This window comes from Hypanus sabinus, chromosome 1, assembly GCF_030144855.1.
Source record: "Hypanus sabinus isolate sHypSab1 chromosome 1, sHypSab1.hap1, whole genome shotgun sequence".
In the NCBI taxonomy this organism is placed as follows: domain Eukaryota; kingdom Metazoa; phylum Chordata; class Chondrichthyes; order Myliobatiformes; family Dasyatidae; genus Hypanus; species Hypanus sabinus.
The window spans coordinates 111420147-111444130 of record NC_082706.1 but is presented as its reverse complement, the minus strand read 5'-3'; the positions used below and the strand labels follow the sequence as shown (position 1 = coordinate 111444130).

Sequence of the window (23984 nt, the reverse complement as noted above, 5' to 3'; positions counted from 1 at the left end):
GTCCTTCAACATCTACAGTACATAATATTATGAAAAGTTTCAGAGAATTCAGAGACATCTCAGTGTGTAAAGGGCAAGGTCGGAAGCCACTGCTGAATGTGCGTGATCTTCAAGCCCTCAGATGGCACTGCCTAAGAAACCATCATGCTACTGTGACAATTATAGCCACCTGGGCTCGGGAGTACTTCGGAAAACCATTGTCACTTAACACAGTCCGTCGCTGCATCCAGAAATGCAACTTGAAACTGTATTATGCAAGGAGGAAGCCATACATCAACTCTATGCAGGAACGCCGGCGAGTTCTCTGGGCCTGAGCTCATCTCAGATGGACCGAAAGACTGTGGAACTGTGTGCTGTGGTCAGACGAGTCCACATTTCAGCTAGTTTTTGGAAAAAACGGGCATCGAGTTCTCCATGCCAACGATGAAAATGACCATCCTGATTGTTATCAGTGAAAGGTGCAAAAGCCAGCATCTGTGATGGTATGAGGGTGCATCAGTGCCCACAGTATGGTGAGTTGCATGTATGTGAAGGTACCATTGACTCTGAGGTGTATATTAGGATTTTAGAGAGACATATGTTGCCATCAAGGTGACGTCTCTTCCCGGGACGTCCATGCTTATTTCAGCAGGACAATGCCAGACCACGTTCTGCACGGGCCACAACAGCGTGGCTTTGTAGACAGAGTGTGCGTGTGCTTGACTGGCCTGCTGCCAGTCCAGATCTATCTCCTATTGAAAATGTATGGCGCATGATGAAGAGGAGAAACAGACAACGGAGACCATGGACTGTTGAGCAGCTGAAGTCTTATATCAAGCAAGAATGGACAAAATTTCGAATCGCAAATCTACTACAATTAGTATCCTCAGTTCCAAAACGATTAAAAAGTGTTATTAAAAGGAAAGGTGATGTAACACAATGGAAAACATGCCTCTGTCCCAACTTTTGTTGAGTGTGTTGCAGCCATCAAATTCTAAATTTGTGTATATTTACAAAATACAAATAAGTTGGTCAGTAAAACTATTGAAAATCTTTTCTTTGTACTTTTGTCAGTTGAATAAAGGTTCACGTGAATTAACATATCACAGATTTTTGTTCTTATTGCATTTTGGAAAATATCCCAATTTTTCTGGAAATGGGGTTTGTAGATAGATAGATACTTATCAATCCCAAAGTAAATTACAGTGTCACAGCATTACAAGTGGACAGATATGTAAACATTAGAAAACAAGTAGAAAGAATTTTAAAAAAGATACCTCAACAGTCTAATACCACTTCCCCGGCTATAGGTCAACACATTATAGAGCCTAATGGCCGACGGTGAGAACTACCTCATATAGTGTTCTTTGGAGAAGTACGGTTTTCTTGGTCTTTTGCTAACTGTGCTCCTCTGTTCAGCCAAGGTGGCATGCAGCAGGTAAGAAACATTATCGACAATTGCCAGGATTTTCCATAGGGTCCTTTGTTCTACTACAACCTCTAGCATTTCCAGTTTGACTCCTATAACAGAGCTAGCCTTTCTAACCAGTTTATTGATCCTGTTGGCATCACCCATATTGATGCCATTGCCCCAGCTCACCACCGCATAGAAGATTGTACTGGTGACAATAGACAGGTAGAACATGTGAAGGAGAGGCTTGCGTATTCCAAAGGAACTCAGTCGGCTCTGGCCCTTCTCGAACACTGACGCTGAGTTTGTGCTCCACTCAAGTCTGTCATCCAGGTGCACCCCAGGTACTTGTAGGTCCTCACTATCAATAGTAACAGGGAGCAGTGCAGGCTTAGCCTTCCTAAAGTCCATCACCATCTCCTTTGTCTCACTGATGTTGTGCTGCAGATGACTCAGCTTGCACCTTTTGACTAAGTCCTCCACCAGGGCCCTGTATTCATGCTCCCTTTCCACACCCAACTATTGCTGAGTCAATATCTGCAGGTAACATCACTTACTGTTGTATCTAAAGTCCAAGGTATACCAGATAAACAGGAAGGAACCTAATACAGTCCCCTGTGGGGCACCAGTGCTGCTCATAGCCATGTCTGGCACACAGCTCTGAAGCTGAACAAACTGTTATCCAGGTTACAATGGAAGTACCAACCTGCATTGAATTGAGCTTTTCCCCCTGAACCGAAGGCTGTATGGTATTGAAGGCACTCGAGAAATCAAAAAACACGATCCTCACAGTGCTGCCCTGTTTGCCAAATGGGAGTAGGCTCTGTTTAGCAAATAGATGACAGCATCGTCGACTCCAATGTGCTCCTAGTAGGCAAACTGCCAGGGATCAGGGGCTAATCCGACCATGGGACAGACGTGAGTAAGGACTGGCCTCTCCAGTGTCTTCACGATGAGTGATGGTAGACATTCAAGAATTTTGGTTGGAAATAAATGCGGTTAGCACTCACAGGTGTGCCAATGATGATTGGGAATAAGGACATTCTGGGATTCGCCTCCCTCCATTAGCTGGTTAATTGCACATCACCATTAATTACCTATGTGGCAAATGTTTCTTCTGATCCATTTGTTCTGAGATTACCTATTGCATCCTGTTTAACATTGAGCCTGCATGTGTACAGATTTCGCTAAATTTGTATCTCATGTTTTGGGTATGACTTGTGAAATATCAACCATGCATTGTGTTTAACCAGGATTGGCATCATAACTTGATTGCAATTGTGTTTCTGTGCGGTAGAATTCTATGACTATATATAAGCCAAACCAGGTAGAAATGGCATTTTCCTCCAGATGGGTGCTTTAGTGAACTTTTTTAAAAAATTCTACAATCCTACAGCTGGTGAGGTGAGATTGTGATTCAGATATCTTGTCTCATCCTGAGTTACTACTACATTAATTTAACTTGCACCAATGTCTTTTCATAGGAATGATTTGTATCACTTGTTAAACCCTTAGACATATCTCTGTTACAAGGTTTTGGGCCTGTTTCCTTCTGCTGAAGTAGGAAGATGTCTCTGAACTTTGTGCCTGTACATTTTGCCCACAGGAGACGTGAGTTTTTGTGCCTTCATGTTAAGTGTCTGCATGCAAAAATTATTGCAATGCTGGAAATCCAAAATAAATATTCTGCTTACTCTGTCCATTTCAGTTTTAATAAAATCACTGGATTCATTGCTTTCAGTGAAACAGCAGGTTGGAGTGCATCTCCTGGAAGACTCTGGGCAATAGGACCAATTGGCCAAAATCTTCCAGAACTTACCATGAAGCTCCTATGAACTTGATGTTTTTGTGCATGATCTACAGAGAATGTAAATTACAGCACATTACATTTCATGATTAAACTCATAGCAAAACTGACAAATGAACAGAGCGCACAGATTGATAACTCTTAAGTTCTATGTGCGCATAAAGACATCTTGTGCACAGTATGAGCTGATTAAATTTCTCATTATTCATTATGTGTGTTTTACAGTAGAAATCAATTATTTAACAGGTTAAAAACATGTTTTGCAATTGAATTCCTCTCCTACATCTTGCCATCAATGTTTAATGTTTAATAATTCACATTTCAGCAACTTTGGGTCTGGCCATTTAACCCTCTGTCTAATACGTTTGATAGATCTCGGACTCAGTGCCACAGGCATGGATAGCTTCTCTGAACAGATGGAAGTAGTTCAGCTTTTCTGATACCTGAAGTGATTAAAGGCATCACATTGAGGAGTGGTTTTTTTTAAAAGAGCAATGGAGTTTAGCTAAGTTACAAAACTGAGATATATTTTGTTTAATTATTCAGGCAAATCTTTCTATATTTTGGGGGAAGGGATCCAAAGATTCTGCTCTTCTTGATGGATGTCCAGTATAATTCTGAAGGCATCTTTGAAGAAGTAAGGTATCTGTTGCATTATCTGTCTTGCCACTTATGTAAAAGCATTCACCTCATGTACCCCAAATACTCAAATACTTAGAGAGGTGGGCTGTAATGACAATGACCTAGCTAAAGCTCAAATAGTGCACACGTTCATGATGGCACTTGCAACTTCCAAATTTACACATGGAAAAGATTACAAATGTCACCATTTCTGTGTATAAAGTTTTCAACAGGCATCCCCATTCCAATATGTCGGCCATGGTCCCCCTCTACTGCCACTGTGAAGCCACTCTCAGGTTTGAGGAGCAATACATAATATTCTGTTTGGGTAGCTTACAACCTGATGGCTTTAACATCAATTTCTCCAACTTCCACTAATTTCTCCCCCCCCCCACTTTCACTCCCCATTCTAGCTTCCCTTTTACAGATTCTCTTCTCCTAACCTGCCTATTTCCCCCCCCAGTATCCCTCCACCTTCCCTTTCTTCCATGGTCCACACTCCTCTATCAGATTCCTCCTCCTCCTCCTTCAACCGTTCACTTTTTCCATCTGTCACCTCCATGTTTTAAACTTCATCCTCCCACCCTACCCACTAGGTTTCACCTAACACCTTTCAGCTTGTACTCCTCTTTCCAGCCCTTTCTTATTCTGGCTTCTTTTCCCCCTAAGGAAATGTCAACTCTTTAATCCTCTCCCCAGATGCTGCCTGGGCTACCGAGTTCCTCCGACATTTTGTGTGTCTTACTCTGGATTACCAGCATCTGCAGAACCTCTTGTGTTGAGAGACAAGGAATATCTTTTCCTAGCACAATGCTATTCTATTTACAGACAGGACCAAATTCCTCATCCCAAAAACTCTTATGGTTTCTCCAGTTACATTCATCTATAAATGTTGAGCTTATCCCACCACCATTTTCTTTGTATAAAATAGGTGTAACATCTGAATCTTCCAGTTCTCTGGCAGAACCCCATAATTCAAAGAGATTTGGAAGATTATGGTCAGACTTCTACAGTTTTTCTGCTTACTTGTCTCAGACATGAACACATTCAAATATATTGATATAAATTACCAGTTCAATTCAATGATCCTTTATTTCCATCAAGTGAAAGGAGGATTACATGTTTTTATACAAAATAGCTCTCAAATAAACAGTTATATTTAAAAGTCAATAATATATACAAGTCAACAGTAGAGTAGAAAAATGAATAAAGAAAGGCTCAGAATTAGAGCATTTCAGTATTAAGAGCCTAACAACTTTTGTTGAATCAATTAACTATGCTGCGTGTATGTCAAAGGTCTGAACTATTTTTCTTTTATTCACAGATATATGAAAACATGGAATGGAAGATGAGTCCAGGGCATTTTGGCACTAACCTTTCCTATACAAAATATAATCTGTCAGTCACATGGTGACTTCATTTGACAATGTGCATTTGCTTTTTATATTCCACGAAGATGAGATGGGCTTATTCTGGAAAAATCTTGGGAAAATGTGCAAATACAAAATCTGAGAATTTTACAGATTTTCCTACTTTTCCGTCTGCATTGAAAATTCACGTCATTCCTCATTTACACCAGAGCACTAGCAGAGATGAGGGACTGTTGTAGGAGGGAAAAACAAAATATGCAAATACATTGGACTGTTGTTAAGCTTTGTGCTTTTTTTGCTTACAAATAATATGTACAATGCTAAAAATTATCTTTTTTGAAAGAGTTGTTTTTTTGAAAAAGAGTCAATACCAATTTCAAAGTCCAACATTATACTGTTCAAACAAACAGTGGATTATACTGAATGAAGGCATGCCTCAGAAGCTCATCTGCTGATGGTCTCCGTTTCTCCTCTACAAATATCTGCTTCAGGAATCCACGGCATGAGTTTGAGACACTGTCTGGAAGCTGGGGTTTAGTTGGCTGAGTGGCAATTTTGAAGATGGCTGCCATGGCTTCAAACTCTGCCCACGGGGGCTTCTCGGTCAGCATTTCTACAATGGTGCACCCGACACTCCTTAATAAATTGGAAAGACAACAATTTTAAAGACTCACATAAACAATATCAAAATACAACAGCAGTATCAGTACAGTTATTAACTATTCTTGTGTAGCAAGTGTTAGGCTTCACAATAGTTTTTTCTCTTACAGTAAATTACAAAATAACAGGCTATTCCAGGTGGATTTCTCTCTTTCCTAGAGTCCTATTACTTAGCACCAAGCACCAACATATTCTTCATGGTCCTGCAATTCTTTCTTTTATCCAATTCCATTTAGGAAATTACTACAGAAGCTGCTTGTGCCATCTTTACATGTGGAACAACTGAAATAATGACTCATTCCATATAAATTTTCTCTACATCTCCCCTCTAGTTACTTTATCAGTCACGTTAAATCTGGTACTGGCTCTATGTCAAATATAAAAGATTACCCCTCGGTGTCATTTTGACCAACTCTAATAAATTCATCTTGAAACTTTTCTGCTCAAAACAGAAAAGACAGAGATTTCCATCACTTCATTTGCGTAAAAGGTATGTCCCAATGTTTCTTCTAAACTCGTGCTTTGCTAATTTCTACTTAGCTTTTATTGTCCCTAATTGCTTCATTTATAAAGTGGAGTCCCTTCATGTTCCACTCCTCACTGTACTGTATTCACCGGATCATCAGTGATGTTATTTTTATAAGTCCAAGAAATGTTTTAACAATGAAACATAATCCATAATAACATGTTTTTACATTGTTCTCAACATAATGCTTACCAAACATCTGCTTTCCTGCCATATCCTTCTCCACTAATAACTTCAGGGCTCATCCAGTAGGGTGTTCCTGTTACTGATTTGATCCCTGTCCCTGACATACAAATAGTCTGCAAACGCTTGCTGGCCCCAAAGTCACCCAGTTTGATGTTCCCTACAGAGTCTCTCAATATGTTGGCACCTGCAATGAAAAAATGACAGCATTCGTGAATTGTTTCGAAGTGTACTTGAAAAATTACAGCTGTAGCATTTGATAATTACTTTACTCAAAGAAGATTGTACATAAGTACACCAGGAACTGTTGTCTGCTTTCAGAAAGTCTGTTCTCAGTACATGTGAACACATTTGAGACATAGACCCCAGGTGTACATGAGACACATGTATTGGGCTTTGTTCTTGAACTGCTCCAGTCTAAGTACTTCCAACAGTGCTGGTATGTAAGGAATTCCACAATTTTGAATTTACAATGGCTTGTCACATGATCTGGAGTAGAATTTTAAAATGACAATTGTCTTCATACACACTATTCTTGTCCTTTCAAGGATGGAATTTGGGCCCCGAAAAGGTGCTACTGAACAAAACCTGGTGAACTGCTGCAGCTGGGACTATTAGAGAAAACACAACAATCGTGGATTGGATGTGTGCTTCAGATGCTGGGAGTGGTACTGTTCCACAGGACTGCTTTGTCCTGGATGGCATGAAATTCAAGCATTCAAGCTGGAAATTAGTTAACACGTATTATTCAAAGTTCATAAAATTCAAAGTTCAAAGTAAAATTTAATATCAAAGTACATATATGTCACCATATACAAACTTGGAATTCTTTTTTTGGGGGCATACTTAGCAAATCTATAGAAAGTAATTGAAAAACAGGATCAATGGACAGCAAACTGTGTAAATGCAAATATAAATAAATACAAATCAATGATATTGGCCTTTTTCAACACTGACAAAGTATCAGCAAGATCCACGTATGAATTTTTATGCAGGGGTTTATGGAATAAAAACAGAAAATGGAGGAAACAATCAGCAGGTCAAACAACATCTGTGCAGAATGTTCAGTCTGAGACCCTTCATCAGCATTGGGGAAGAGAGAACACACATTAATTCTGCTTTTTTACTGCTGTCTTCACTCTCTAGTTGTTATGCGAAGGTACTTGTGTCTTCTATGAAAACTGACACAACTGACACAAGTTTATGTGCTCCATCATTCCTAGCTGTAAGGAATTAACATTATTCTTTACCTTCATTGACATTATTCTTTTTTTTAACAAATTTGTAGAATTTTATTTCTTACAAGTTGACCATTAAACTCTATCTAAGATTACTGCATGTAGCAAGGAGAAGGTTTTTTGGTCCTTGACAGAGATCATTATTATTATTTATATAAAGGGTGGAATAGGCTCTTCTGGCCCTTTGAGCCCCCATCCCTAATTGAATACTAGCCTAATCACAGGAACATTTACAGTGACCAATTAATCTACCAAGAAGGAAGGGAGGAAACCGGAGCACCTGGAGGAAACCCATGTAGTCATGGGGAGAACGTACAAATTCCTTACAGTCAGTGGCGGGAATTGAACCTGGGTCACTGGTACTATAAAGCATTGTGCTAAACACTACGGTACTGTACTTATGTTCACACACAAAATAGCTACAATTGTTAAATATTGTTAGACATAGGCGAGGTCTCAGGGGACTGTACAATAGCCATTGTTGTTCCTGTACTTAAAGAAGAGCAATTGTAGGACATTATGAGCTGGTGATCCTTAGATCAGTGGTAGGAAAGAAAGTTAGTGAAAACTAAATCAATTTTGTCTGACAAATGTTGGGCACATTCTGATGTTGAGATGGATGATGTTAAACATAGGTGTAGTAAGAATAATTTTTACATAACTGAGCATAGATATAATTAAAGTATGGAACACAAGCTCTAGCAAAGCTTTACATTGAGTTACTCTGGTAGTAAATAAGATCCACGTTTCGAATTTCCGTTCAGTTCTGGACGGAATAGGCCATCAATTTTATAGTGTTGGGAAAAAAAATGAGATATAGGACATAAAGCTTACACACATCGGGAAGACCGGAACTGAGTTATGGGAATGCAGCAAGATGATCCTAAAATGGTCACTGCTGCTTCATGCAAATTAAGTTGTTCCTGAAACTGAATGAATTGTTACCAGAAACAAGCATTCAGGACATATACTTCACTATCCCAGATTAGTTCTTGACAATAAGCACATCGTGGGCTCGTATCTCACAATAAGTGACTGCTTGGCATTATCTTTTGTAAATATAGCTAAGTGCAAATTAGGTTAGTAAGTGTAAGTTTCACCGATAAAGTGAGGAAAATATAATGTAGATAAGCTGCCTGGATGGAATGAGGATGTTGAAATTGCCCCAACTTGTTCTACATTGAGTTTGAACTGTAGTTTACCCTTCCCAAATCAGCAAAATATATGCTTCATGAGGAAATCTGCAGATGCTGGAAATTCAAACAATGCTGGTGGAACACAGCAGGCCAGGCAGCATCTATAGGGAGAGACACTGCTGACATTTCGGGCTGAGACCCTTCGTCAGGACTAACTGAAAGGAAAGATAGTAAGAGATTTGAAAGTAGGAGGGGGAGGGGGAAATGCAAAATGATAGAAGAACAGAGAAGGTGGGGTGAAGCTGAGAGCCGGAAAGGTGATTGGCAAAAGGGATACAGAGCTGGAGAAGGGAAAGGATCGTGGGACAGGAGGCCTAGGGAGAAAGAAAGGGGAAGGGGAGCACCAGAGGGAGATGGAGAACAGGCAGAGTGATGGGCAGAGAGAAAGAAAAAGGAGGAGGGGAAAACTAAATATATCAGGGAGGGGTAAGAAGGGGAGGAGGGGCATTAATAGAAGTTAGAGAAGTCAATGTTCATGCCATCAGGTTGGAGGCTACCCAGCCAGTATATAAGGTGTTGTTCCTCCAACCTGAGTGTGGCCTCATCTTGACAGTAGAGGAGGCCATGGATAGACGGACAGAGCGTAGGTGTTCAGCAAAGTGGAGTCCCAGTCTGCGTCGGGTCTCACCAATATATAAAAAGCCGCACCCGGAGCACTGGACGCAGTATACCACACCAGCCGACTCACAGGTGAAGTGACGCCTCACCTGGAAGGACTGTCTGGGGCCCTGAATGGTGGTAAGGGAGGAAGTATAAGGGCAGGTGTAGCACTTGTTCCGCTTACAAGGATAAGTGCCAGGAGGGAGATCGGTGGGAAGGGATGGGGGGGAGGGGGTCGAGTGGACAAGGGAGTCGCGTAGAGAGCGATCCCTGCAGAAAGCAGAAAGGGAGGGGAGGGAAAGATGTGCTTGGTAGTGGGATCCCGTTGGAGGTGGCGGAAGTTGCGCTTGCATGCTGCCTTATGACCTCATCAGATGAACATCACAATTACCTATTTAACCAATAATGATCTATATTTAGCTATATTTTCTCAGCCTCTTTTCCACTTCCATGTTCTGTATTCATCCATCCCCAACATTGTCCCTCCCCATAAGGCCCTGTCACCATCCCTCTTTGTTCCTCTTGGTTACCATGCCAAAAATAATAAATAAAAAGGAATTGTAAACTGCTAAGCTCTTAAAAATTTTAAAGGCTGAAGCCTGGATCATTGCTTTAGACCAAGAATTATTTTCCCACTTCTTTTTCCCAGCCCTTCCTGTAGCATGGAAAAGCAGAATTATTTCCTTACAGCTTGATCCAATTTTGTGCTATCAAGAAGCTCACAGCAAGGGCGATGTCACCTTATAATGAGGGTGGGACACTATTGAAATGGGCAGGAAATGAAGGAGTGTTTGGCACAGGCTTGTTCTAATGTATGCACTGCAACATTTTAAGCTAGTGTGTCCTGATTAAAAGGAGATGTAGAAGCAAGTTACTTCACAATGCAAGGCACAAAACAAAGCATACAGCAGAATGACACTTCTTTATTTATCAAATTGATATGATGGAGGTTATTTCTGTTTAATAATGACGTACTTTCGGGTATGTATGCAAACCAACTTGTGAAAGTTTAAAATGAATAAATGCTGGACACTTGAGTTTGCTTATGCTGAAGGGCACCCTCTTTTGGGGAAATAGGAGGGAGTAAAAGAATTCAACCTGCTGTTGGTTTATATGACATCATTTGTCCATGTTAAATAGTGTTTGAAGACAGATTTGATTTCTTGAACTTTTGGCAATTGCCTCCCTGTCCGCTCCTTCCCCATTCCCTATCCTTGTTTCCTGCTCACACCTTCTCTTCTTATCTACCCATGACCTCTCTCTGGTGCTCCTCCCCCTTCCCATTCTTCCATGCTCTTCTGTCCTCTCCTATCACAATCCCCTTCTCCAGCCTTTTATCTCTTTCAATAATCAACCTCCCAGCCCTCTCCCGGTTTCACCTATCACCTACCCCTTTGTACTTCTTCCTCCCCTCCCCCCACCTTCTCAGCCTGACTCCTTCCCCTTTTCTTTCCAGTCCTGATGAAGGGTCTCGGCCTCAATCATCAACTTTTTTTCATAGACACTCCCTGATCCACTGAGCTCTTCCAACCTTTTGTGTGTGTTGCTTTGATTCTTTGCTGCTCAATGGAGTGTCGAGCAGTCTGCCATGTTCACTAAATAGACAGTTCAAAGGGAAGGACCATCACCATCTACTCAAAGTCAGCTTGGGATGTGGAGCAAATCCAGTTTTGCTAATGGTGAATGAGTCTCCAAAGATTAACATAAAAAGAGGCAAACAACTTCACTGATTGAAGTTATGCCAAGTCTAACTTTAAAACACTGTTTGCCTAAAGGAGGAGTCGAGCATTGCCATAATTAGCACAAACATGCAATGCAATCCATGAGGCTGACTCAGGGATCCTTTTGATCTTATCACATTGTTTTTATTCAGTGAAACCCAAGTAAATGTTTTGCAGATCAAATCTGCAAAGTGAAACTGCAGATCTGAAGACAGTGGATGGAACATGTTAACATGATGAAGTTACATAAAGCCTGTAGAAAGTAGAAGTAACAAATAATCACAACAGTTGAAAGACAGACTGCGAGACACTTAGTAAAGGCAATTTAGATTCAAGTGAAAAATCGTCGGCCCAAAAATATTCAAATGATAACAATGAACTGAAAACTAAAGAATGACTAAAGTAAACCCAGAGTATGCTGAAAATACTCAGCAAGTCAAGCCGCATCTGTGAAAAAATAAGAGTTAACATTTCAGGCCGAAGATCCTTCATTTGGACTCACTTGTAAGTCATTTGTATTTTACTCAGAATATTCCTACATTCTCTGCAGCAAATAAATACATTTGGACTATAGTCACCCTAAAACTACACAACCCAAACCTTAACACTAATGCATACAATAATATGAAAGACAGCTGCTATATCAAGCACACTAACACCACAAAGAGAGCAATGTGATAACGGTCAGGTAATCTACATCAGAGTTTTTGCTCTTCATTGAATGGTGCCATGGGTTCCATTAGCTCTGACTGGGAGATTGGATGGAGTTTTTGCTCTTCATTGAATGGTGCCATGGGTTCCATTAGCTCTGACTGGGAGATTGGATGGATTACTGAAAGGCCTAAACAGAGTGGATGTGCAGAGGATGTTTCTAATAGTGGGAGAGTACAGGACAAGAGGGTACAGCCTCAAAATAGAGGGGTGTCCATTTAGAACAGAGATAAGGTGGAGCTTTGTTAGCTAGAGGGTGGTGAATCTGTGGAGTTCATTGTCATAGATGGCAGTAAGCCATTGAGTATATTTAAACTGGATATTGATGGGTTGTTGATTAGACAGGGTGTCAAAGGTTAAGGGGAGAAGGCAACAGAATAGGGTTGTGAGGGATAATAAATCAGCCAAGATGGAATGGTGTAACAGGCTCAATGGGCCTAATGGCCTAATTCAGCTCCTGTATCTTATGGCTTCAAATGGGCACCTTTACCTCGCCTCTTCCCTCAACTGGTAATAAGTTTTTACATGTGAAATCAGCTTAATGCCTGTACTTCAGAATTTCAATTCATCTCAGTGAAGCAGCCTCTGCACCACTAATATTCTGTAGTTAGCAGTTGTACCCAGTGGGACAAAGATGCAATTAATTGTCCAGAAGTAGTAGAGACATATTCCTTGTCTGAAATGACAAACATCAACCTTTATATTCTCCAAGGCAAGGATAACCACAGATTTATTAGTCACTAGTTACTAATGTAAAACACCTAAGGTATGGGGAAAAAAACAGTTACATCATACCTTTAATATCTCTGTGTACAATCATATTGCTGTGCAGGTAGGAAACCCCTTCTAGTATCTGTTTGGTGTACTTTCGAGTGACGTTCTCAGTGAGAGCTCCATAAGCTTTTAATTGGTCCTTGACAGAGCCCTGAATGAATCAAAATTAACAACTGAAGCCACAATAAGTCAGTGCATTACCTCATGTTTAAAATAATGCAAGATATTCTAAGCCATAGAAAAGAAGAAAAGGATTCTCCATCACCTTCCTCCCTCCAATGACTTCTGCATCTTCAAACTGAACCTCAGACAACATAACATCATCAACTAAACCGAATCAAAGATGAACAGTTGAGAAGGAAAAGGCTGCAGCAACTGCTATTGAACTGCTCACCTGCAATTCAAACAGTCTGGATCTTTTTTTTCAGTTGTGTATTGCAAACACAATAATGATGAGCTTGAGAAAACTCACAGTCCATCCAGAGAATCCAATATTACTTCGAGGCTACTAAAAGATAACCTGCAATATACAGGTTAGTTATTGGTTCGTTTGAAGCTAGAGATGGAATCAGGTGCACGTCAGCTCTGGCAGGGTTTGCAGGCCGTTGCTTCCTACATCATGAACGTCTGCAATGCTTCACTCCCAGACGAGCTCAACAGCTTTTACATGTTTTGAAAGGGAGAATAAAACTACACCTCTGCAAATCCCTGCAGCACCTGATGACCCTGTGATGGCTGTCTCAGAGGCTGATGTCAGAACATCTTTCATGAGGGTGAACCCTCACAAGGTGCCAGGCCCAGATGATGTACCTGGTAGAGCACCAAAAACCTGTGCCAATCAGGTGGTGGCAGTGTTCAAGGAGGGTTTCAAACTCTCACTCTTGCAGCTGGAGGTTCCCATCTGCTTCAAAAGAGTAACAATAATACAGTGGCCAAGAGGAGCAGGGTCAGCTGCCAGTTGCATTCACACATACGGTGATGAAGTGCTTTGACAGGTTGGTCATGGCCAGAATCAGCTCCTGTCTAAGCGAGGACCTGGACCCACTGCATATTTCCTAGTGCCATAATAGGTCTACAGTGAATGCTATCTCATTGGCCCTCTACTTGGCCTTGGATCACCTCATCGATAGCAATACCTATGTCAGGCTGCTGTTAATTGATTACGGCTCAGCATTCAGCACAATCATACCCTCTGTTCTAATTACAAGCTCTAAGACCCAGGCCTCTGTACCTTCATCTGCAACTGGATCCTTGACTTTCTCACCAGGAGACCACAGTATTTGCAGATCGGAAATAATATCTTTTTCTCGCTGACAATCAACACGAGTGCGCCTCAAGGATGTGGGCTCAGCTCACTGCTTTACTTTGTCTATAGCTACAACTGGGTGGTTAGGCACAGCTCAAGCGCCATTTATAAATTTGCCAACTGTTGGCAGAATTTCAGGTGATGACGAGGAGGCGAACAGGAGCAAAAGAGGTCAGCTGGTCGAGCGGTGTTGCAGCGGCAATCTTCTACTCAATGTTGAGGAAACACAAACCCTGTCACCATCGAGGGATCAGAAGTGGGAAGGGTGAGCAGCTACAAGTTCCTGGGTGTCATATCTCTGAAGATCTATCGTGGACCCAACACACTGATGCAATTACACAGAAGGCATGGCAGTGCCTATATTTCATTAGGAGATTGGGCAGACTTGGTATGTCAGCAAAGTCTTTCTCAAGTTTCTATATGTGTACCATGGAGAGCATTCATCACTGTATGGTACGGAGAGGCCACTGCATAGGATTGAAAAAATATGCAGAAAGCTGTAAACTCAGTCAGTTCCATCATGTACACTAGCCTCCCCAGCATTGAGGCAATGCCTCAAAAAGGTGCATCCAACATCAAGGACACACATCCCCCAGGATATGCCATCGTCTTTGCTACCATCAAGGAGGTGGTACAGGAGCCTGACACACACTTATCATTTCAGAACAGCATCTTCCCCTCTGCCATCTGATTCTGAATGGGCAATGAACCCATGAACACTACCTCACTAATTTTTCCCTCCCTTTTTGACTATGTATTTAGCTTTTATATATTCTTCTTAATATAATTTATAGCTTTTTATTACATATTGCAATGTGCTGCTGTGACAAAATGAATTTCACAACATATGCCAGTGATATTAAACCTTATTCTGCTTCTAATAGTCTTGGAACCCCCTGCTCTAGGGGGTTCAGCATTCTTATAAGGGCATTATAAGCAAAAAAAAACAATCTTGAGGACACAACAGAATTTCCTGGTTGCTATTTGCCGCAACATTTATAATAGGTCCTTTAAAACACAAGCCGTAGTGAAAGTTAATTGTATTCATTTCCCCACTTTGTTGCTCATTGTTTGCTTGGTTCTAGTTTCATAGCAAATGACATTCAGTACATTCTATGGCAAGTCAACACTTGCTACTTTGAGCCTTGATTAATTCATATTGAATACTGGAGGAACTCAGCACAATAGGCACATCTATGGGGTGGAATATGGGGGGGGGGGGGAACCTCGCTTCAGAACATTGATCGTTTATTCCCTTCCATAGATGTCACCTGACTTGCTGAGTTGCTGCAGCACTTCCTATGTGTTGCTCAAGAATTTCAGCAACTACAGAATCCCGTGTTCTATTTCGTGCCTTCAGTCTTTGTCCTCATGAACTGTTTAATATGTGAAGGAGAACATAAAACAATACTTTGAATTTGTTCTCATCTAATTGCTTGTACCCTATATTCCATTACACAAGAATGGGAATGTTGACTAACATTTTGTATGGCGTATGGTTAAATGGCAACATTGACAGCTGTTATCCAATTCAACCAGATAATCAGACTTTAGAAGACAGAACAGAACTTCTTGAACTTTTGTGAACTTCAGTTCTGAGTGTTATTTGCTTTAGATTGCATGATTTGTTTTTTTCTGCACAGTGGATTTTTTGATGACCTTTTTTTTAAAAAATGAGTTCTATTGGGTTTCTTTGTTTTGTGGTTGCCTGTAAGGAGATGAATCTCAAGGTTGTATACAGTATACATACTTTAATAATAAATGTACTTTGAACTTTGGGGAAAAAAGCCTCATCTAACTTAAATACATTGCACATTTTAGGACGGAAGTACAGACAACAGGAAGGGCAAAGGATCATCTAGCATTTATCTGCTGATATCAATTGAAGTAGATGTGGCTAAGGAAGGAGAGGTGTACATAATCGACCAGGATTGCTCCTTGTCTAACATCATCAGGATCGATGATTATGATAATTATGATGCAGTCTCTAAAATTATTATATACCCTGCTGGCCATTTCTTTCATTTAAAGGAATGCACCTTCTTTGGGATATTTTCCCTCCACACAAACATTTAGTGACTGATGTTTTTCATGCCTTCACCCAAAACATGAACACGTGAGGATTTGTTAGGTGTCTGCAGCACATTGCCACTGTGACTTATGGGGCTTTCTTTTAAATCAACTGCACAGTGTATGATTAAAACCAATGGAAGCTTGTTTGAGAAGGCTCCCAATGTACATCAATAAAGTCTTAGAATGTACTGGGACCTGCTAAAAAAGCGGGGAAAGGAATTGTTTAAGACACATGCTGCCATACAAAAACAGAGTAACTAATAGCAAGTAGTCAATACTTACACCTGGCATATATTCTACAAAGATCGACAACTTTCTTTCCATTGAATCCCGGAGCGACCCATAATACTGCACTATCCTATCATGGCGAAGATTCTTTAATAACTGAATTTCACATTCCAAAGCGTTGACTTCCTGCAACAATAAGAAAAGTAACCAACTGTCAAGCAGCAGGCTTCTCTTCATTTAAATTAACAATATGTACTATTGCATTAATATTCCCCACCACCTTCCATTTGCACACAATTTATTATTCAATTTGAGGTTACCAGTTAAAATTCCTCTCAGTATGTCATGTGCATTTGACCATATAAAGGTAATCTAATTTTGAATCAGCTTAGTTTGTCGTTACTACATGAAATGGAGAGATGGCTGTGGAAATCATGCACTGATTAGGTAATTTATTTTTGTGGAAATCCTCCCTCGAGTCCACATGTGACCCTGAACTTTAAAATACTTGTCATATTAATATTAATTCTGCAACCCACTTCTTTCTGAAAGGATCATCAGGAAATGAAGGAACAAATTGCTCATACCCATTCCAAAGAATAACTTGTACAAGGACATTGGAAAGGTATCCCTTACAATGTGTTTTCACATTGAAATGGTGAATATACTCCTATCTTCTAAATATACTAGCTCATCTCTCTTTTCTTTACTGATTAGTCAAAAACAAACTTTTCAATTTTTAAAGTTAGAGACCTTACACAAACTGAATTAAAAAAACTTTAAAAAGTAGTAGATTGAGAATCTATGAACAAAATTCTCTTAAAATTTACTAATCATACATACAGTCATTATTTCCTGGAATAAGTGCAAATACGTTCCGTGATTGCCCCAGATTCTTGCTTAATACCAGCAACGCCCAAGAAGAACCTAAATCAATGTTCAAAACACTAGTAGAACTCAACTGTTCTCCTTCTGTCTTTTTTTCTATTTTTCTCTCTTCTTAATCTACTTGCCCCCCTCACCATGTCTCCTTCCCTCCTCCATCCTCTCCATCTGCCCATCACTCACACACCTCTTGAACCAGTTCCCCACCTCACCTCCCTCACTTTACTCCTTTCTTCCCTATCAGACTCCATCACCTTCGGCCCTTTATCGCTTCCATGTATCATCTCCCAGCTTCTGATGCTACTTCCGCTCTCCCCTCCTTCATCAAGTGGATCCAGCTACCTCCTTCTGAGCCATGCACCACCTCTTCCCTCACTTTTCGTACTGAAGCTGGATTTGGTTTATTATAGTCACCAGTACCAAAATGCAGTGAAAAGTTTGCCTTGCAAGTTGTCCGTACAGATCAAATCATTACACAGGGCACTGAGGCCGAACAAGGTAAAACGATAATAGAATAAAGTACAGCAGCTACAGCAGGTAGATTAAGAAGAGAGAAAAATAGAAAAAAAGACAGAAGGAGAACAGTTACTAAAGGAAGAAAAATTCAGTGTCCATACTGCCAGGTTGCAAGCAGAGAATGCTGTTTCTCTTTTCTCTGTTGAGCCTCAAAATGGCAGCACAGAAAGCTGTGGACAGACATGTCCGTATGGAACAGGAAAGAAAATTAAAATGACCGACAACGAGGAGATACAGAAGGGCATAGTGGATGAAGCAAAGATACTTGGATATAAAGATATCAGATATAAAAGAGACTACAATAGAAACAATAAATAATGTTCAGGGTATCTGCACATGAAAATTGTCTCATCTGGATGGGCTGTTGCAAGTCCTGGATTGTGATGAGGGGGTAGGTGTCGCACTTTCTATGGTTATAGGTGAGAGGGATTGGGGAGGGAGAGATGGGTGAATCTGGGAGTTATGGAGAGAGTGATTCCTGCAGAAAATGGAAAGGAGAGGGGAAAGGAGGGCATGATGTGGTCTGTGGTGAGATCTAGATCACACGACACACGAGCAAGTTGACTCAATCACCGACCTTGCTTGTTTCTTGGCAATCTGCGTCAAAAGCCACTTGCTTGACTGCTAGTTCTCTACCCGTGTCAGCATCGTAGCACAGGTAAACTTCTCCAAATGCTCCCCGTCCAAGAAATTTTCCTAGTATCCAGTTGATGGGAGCTCTCGGTGCTGTTGGAATTAAGTTCAAAAGAGCTTCAGTTGTAATCTTTCCTATTTCTATTTTTGATTAACTTTCAAATGATGACTTAAGAGGAAGGCTATTGTGCTTTAATTAGACCAGCTCTTTTAAAATGTTAACCATCATTAATAAATTTGTAACTTCCCTATATCCAGGAACAGAACTAATGCTTTTTAGTATCTTTTACAGCAATATTAGTGTTTGCAGAAAACGAGTTTTGCTTAAAAATAAATCCAGTTATTCTTCACAATTAAAGATGATATCATTGTAAACTACACAAAGGGAAAAGTACACTAGCTCACTGCTGTCAGAAAGCCCCAGATTTACTTGTTTATATCTTAAATTATACAAAATATCATACCAATGCAGATCAATGTGTTAATTGATATTATATCTAGGTTGCTGGATTAAATAACACATGAGACTATGCTAAATATTTCAACCTAGAAAGTATTCACCATCTATAAGTACAAGATAGCACCGCATCTCCAGAACGTGCGATGCTGTAATGCACAAGGGGAGCAACGATCTCAGGGTGATGAGGGTCTGTATTCAAAATTAATCTGGGGATAAAGGCTTGGTGGGCAAAGGAGGATTAGGCCTCCAGTCTAAGGTTTAAAGCATAAAGAAAATGAGAAACATGAGGCAAAGGACAAACAACTAAGAAGTGGTGAGGCTCAGAGCAATCAGGCCCATTTGGGGTAGGGTTTATCAAACACACAATCTTAGACCATAAAACATCTCCAGGTAAGTGGGATGGTTGAGGGTGATAAAAGACAGAAATAAAATACTTAGAAGTGTGCTTACCAGGAATTATGTGCCTGGAATTCTATAACAGTAAACCATTTAAAGCTGGTCTCCATCAACTTACGCTTAAAAAATGACTCTTTTGTCTTCTTAATCTGTATTTCACTGAGTGAGTTGATTTATGAAACACAGGCATACTACTATATTTGTCCAGGATAGATCAAAGATTGCTTTTACCCCCGGACATAAATGTGTACATGTAGCTAACTCCACACAATTTAAAACCTGATAGTGAAATAATTCTTTCACATTAGTCTATTGCAATTTGCAAAAGAATTTCAATATTTAAATCAGCACTAGAAAGCTTATATAGCAATTTATGATTTACTATACTACACTTAACAATTGGAGTAACTTTTGCCCCATGTACTCTTCACTGTAATCTAAAAATAACCTGGATTTATTCCATCAATGTGCACTTTGTGTGTATTGGTGAGGTCCTGCAATAATATTTTCATTGTAAGCATTCCTATGCTTGTAGAATTTAACAGCATCATAAAATTGTAAATATGCTTTCTTTGTGAGGTCTAGCATAAACTAAAAACAGAGTATCATCACCTTTGAAATTTGCTAAAAAGTAATCATTGAAATTCAAACCATTAAAAAAAAATATTAATCCTATTTTAAAACTCTCATGATACTTCAGCTCTGGTTTCCCCTTGGGAAAAGTGCAATGGATTCACTTACATGCTGAAGACAAATGCCTGTCATGAACTTTCAAACAATTTTTATCTTCACTGCTCCATCGAATGGTCCAGTTGTCATCAGACTGCAAAGTAATCCCCATGCTGTCCCCATTGGTACTATGCGACCGAATGGAAGGGACTAGTTGGAAAAGATTTTCTTGATGGATGAAGCTTCGTGGAAAAGTCCTTCTCCCTGAAGGGAAGAAAAAGATAAATAAACAAGAATTTAGGTACACGGATTGTTGGGTTATGGAGGCTATTGTGCAGTGCAAGTTGATGGGAGCCGGCCGTTTAAATAGTTCAGCATGGACTAGATGGGCCAAAGGGCCAGTTTCCATGCTGTGCTTTTCTATGACTCTAAACATTCACACACTCACAATTTCTACAGTGCACTGCAGTGAGTAATTGCTTTTGAAGCACTGTTACTGTATCTAGGCAAATGTGGAAGGCAACTCAAATACGTGGAGTCTATCATGAGAGAAACTGGGGCTGCCCAGAGCATTCAAGAGCTGAGAAGATTCAGTTAAATATGACTGCCTCCAAAACTGACCATAGATAAGATGATGCGTTAACTCAGCCACAACCTTTGCTTCCGGAAAAGTCTTCAAGAGGCCCTCAAATTCACTTACTGCTTGCAACCAATAACCACTGAAAATGGATCAAGGAGGCGAGGAACTCATTAATAGAAGAACCTGAAGCTTCCCTTTGGAGCTATTATGCATTCTTACTCTTCTTGCTCCACTGCCATGCTTTGGCTTATTCTGTAAGCTGTGCTGCAATTCATCAGAAATCTCTACTACAGTTCCCATATCTGGGAGCAAACGATCTGAGCAGGAGCCTCAAAATCGCACAAAGCCTTTCACCGCTTGCATCCTATGTTCCCTACTTTAATGAATCATTAGTTGGAGTGCTAACTTCCAAATGGTTTGATTTCAGGTTAGTATTGCATGCTCATTGATGTCACAATCAGCCACGTTTGCATGTTACTAAAGGCATTAGGTGTGCTTCAAATAAATGTGCTCACCAGACACCAAGTTTGAACAAATCTGTACCTTCATATGAGGCTGAATTTTGTGGCTTAATACTCCTTGTTCTTGTTCTAGTAGCAGCATAGAATCATTCACATAAACAGTTAAAATGATGGCATTTCTAACAATAGCTTTCTTTGTCCTTAATGCATTGAATCATCAACCAAGAATATGAGCTTAAGTACAGTCGTAGAACATGCAACTATAACTTCCTGTTTAATCACTAATCTAAATAGATTGTATTTTTAATAATGAAGCATACTACCGATATGCAATGCCAAAAGGGGAATAAAAAACTCCTCAGGCTTTGTTTTAGAGTCACAAATACCTGGACTTACCTGACAATTTTTCATTAGAAAATGATCCCTTGGTAATTAAATAGGTCTACATATAAACAAGTATGCTGAGTAGTGGAAAATACAAAAGGAGGCAGAGGAACAGTGTTGTCCAGATTTTATTATGTTAGAACAGATCCAACTGTTCACTTGTCAAGTGCATGGACCCTTATACACTTTAGCGTTAAGGTTTAATTGCACATTTGTGTGAAAACAATCTTAGAAAGAGTAACAAGAGTGAGCAAGTGCCTTCCTCGCAGAAAGGTGGAAAACAAAAACACATAAATCCGATTCCAAAGTATTATATGTTGACTCCCACTGGAAAGAATGCACATATGATCACTGGGTGGGTACAGGATGTGTTCAAATTTGGACAGCCTGCCAAAACTCACTTTCTAGACTCTGACACAAAGGGAAATTTGTTATTTCTAGTGTTGATGATATTCTAGTCTCCTTGCAACTCCATTAAGCAATAACCAAATGACCCAATACCATAACAAAAGCAACACTAGTGAATCTGCAGATGCTGGAAATAAATAAAAAACACAAAAATGCTGGCAGAACTCAGCAGGCCAGACAGCATCTATGGGAGGAGGTAACAACGACGTTTCAGGCCGAAACCCTTCATCAGGAGTGAAGTAACATGGGATGGTCGAGGGGGGATAAGAAGTTGGGGGAGGGATGAAGTAGAGAGCTGGGAAGTGATAGGCTGGAGGGAAATGGGCTAGGGGAAGGTGGAGAATTATGGGAAATAAAAGAGAAAGAAAGGTAGGGCTGGGGGGAGAGATTATAGTGAGGGGGGAAAAAAGAGAGAGAAAGAGAACCAGACTAAAATAGATAGGAGTGGGGGGCAGGGGTATCAATAGAGGTCAGTGAGTTGGATGTTCATGCAGGCAGGAAGGAGGCTACCTAGGCGGGAGATAAGGTATTGCTCCATGGACCTACGTGTGGCCTCATCTTGACACCGGCGCTCAGTCCTCCAGCAGTGGCGGGATCTCCCTGTGTCCACACACTTCAATTCCACAGACCACTCCCACTCTGACATGTCTGTCCATGGCTTCCTCTACCGTCAAGATGATGCCACATGCAGGTCCATGGAGCAATACCTTATCTCCCGCCTAGGTAGCCTCCTTCCTGCCTGCATGAACATCCAACTCACTGACCTCCGTTGATACCCTGCCCCCCACCCCTATCTATTTCAGACTGGTTCTCTTTCTCTCTCTTTTTCCCCCCTCACTATAATCTCTCCCCCCAGCCCTACCTTTCTTTCTCTTTTATTTCCCATAATTCTCCACCTTCCCCTAGCCCATTTCCCTCCAGCCTATCACTTCCCAGCTCTCTACTTCATCCCTCCCCCGACTTCTTATCCCCTCTCCACCATCCCATGTTACTTCACTCCTGATGAAGGGTGTCGGCCCGAAACGTCATCACTACCTCCTCCCATAGATGCTGTCTGGCCTCCTGAGTTCTGCCAGCATTTTGTATTTTTTACCATAACAGAAGTTTTGTTTTTAATTCAGAACTTCTGAAATATCACCATGTACTTTTGAACAATATGCCAGATATTTATTTTTCTTCTCCCCATGCATTTTCCTACTATCAACAGAAAATCAACCATAAATAAATGCAACAAATTAAGAACTCTTTAAATGGAACAAGCTGCAGCTTCATCATTTATGTGTTATGGTCAAATAACATGACCAAATACTTTTGTAGTTCATGATGATTCTATGTTACTGTGCTCAAACAAATACCTTCCATGGCAAGTAATCTAGTAGGAGAAATTCAGAGCTATCTAGCGCTAGTATCTGGACATGAGTGAGAAATTTATATACTATCCTGATATCAATGCAAAAACATCTAGAATCTCAAAAAATTCTGTTTCTTAACGAACCATCACTGTAGTCTTTGCGGTGGTTTGAAAATGCAAACTGCCGTGGGTATGTTCCACCTTTTCCTGCTCTTTCATAAGATTGTTTAGCGTGATCTGGAACAAGAAAAACAAATTAAAATTAGAAATTATTGGGCAGCTTGACAATTATTGAATTTTAACACGAAGAACCAGACAATGAAATTTCCCAACAATATTGGCATGCAAGATTCCTTAACATTTAATTGAAAACAATATTGCATGGGTAGCTCACGCAATGCTTATTGAGAAAGTAAGGAGGAATAGGATCCAAGGGGATCTGTTCTGGGATCCCTTCTCTTTGTCAATTTATAAATAACCTGGATGAGGAAGTGAAGAGCTGGGTTAGTAAGTGTGAGGTGGTTCAGTTTGGTAAGTCAAATATGATGGCAGAATATAGTATTAACGGTAAGACTCTTGGCAGTGTGGAGGATCAGAGGGATCTTGGGGTCTGAGTCCATAGGACACTCAAAGCTACTGCGCAGGTTGATTCTGTGGTTAAAAAGGCATATGGTGCACTGGCCTTCATCAAACATAGGTCTGAGCTCAAGAGCTGAAAGGTAATGTTACAGCTATATAGGACCCTGGTCAGACTACACTTGGAGTACTGTGCTCAGTTCTGGTCACCTCACTACAGGAAAGATGAAGAAACTATAGAAAGGGTGCAGAGGAGACTTA

The 23984-nt window shown here is 40.4% G+C and overlaps 1 protein-coding gene across 4 annotated transcripts in view; it reads right to left on the bottom strand.

Annotated features, from left to right (window-relative positions):
• Positions 1–4884: 4884 nt before the first annotated feature.
• Positions 4885–23984, bottom strand: part of map3k22 (mitogen-activated protein kinase kinase kinase 22) — a 110757-nt gene continuing 91657 nt past the window's right edge. For all 4 annotated transcript variants that reach the window (XM_059974577.1, XM_059974568.1, XM_059974557.1 and 1 more), the window contains 7 exons: positions 23292–23384; positions 20036–20227; positions 18383–18531; positions 16459–16590; positions 12819–12948; positions 6567–6744; positions 4885–5824 (listed from right to left, as the gene is read on the bottom strand). In XM_059974577.1, the coding sequence (XP_059830560.1) occupies positions 5587–5824; positions 6567–6744; positions 12819–12948; positions 16459–16590; positions 18383–18531; positions 20036–20227; positions 23292–23384 (1112 nt within the window). In that variant the 3' untranslated portion in view covers positions 4885–5586. The remainder of the gene's footprint in view (positions 5825–6566; positions 6745–12818; positions 12949–16458; positions 16591–18382; positions 18532–20035; positions 20228–23291; positions 23385–23984) is intronic.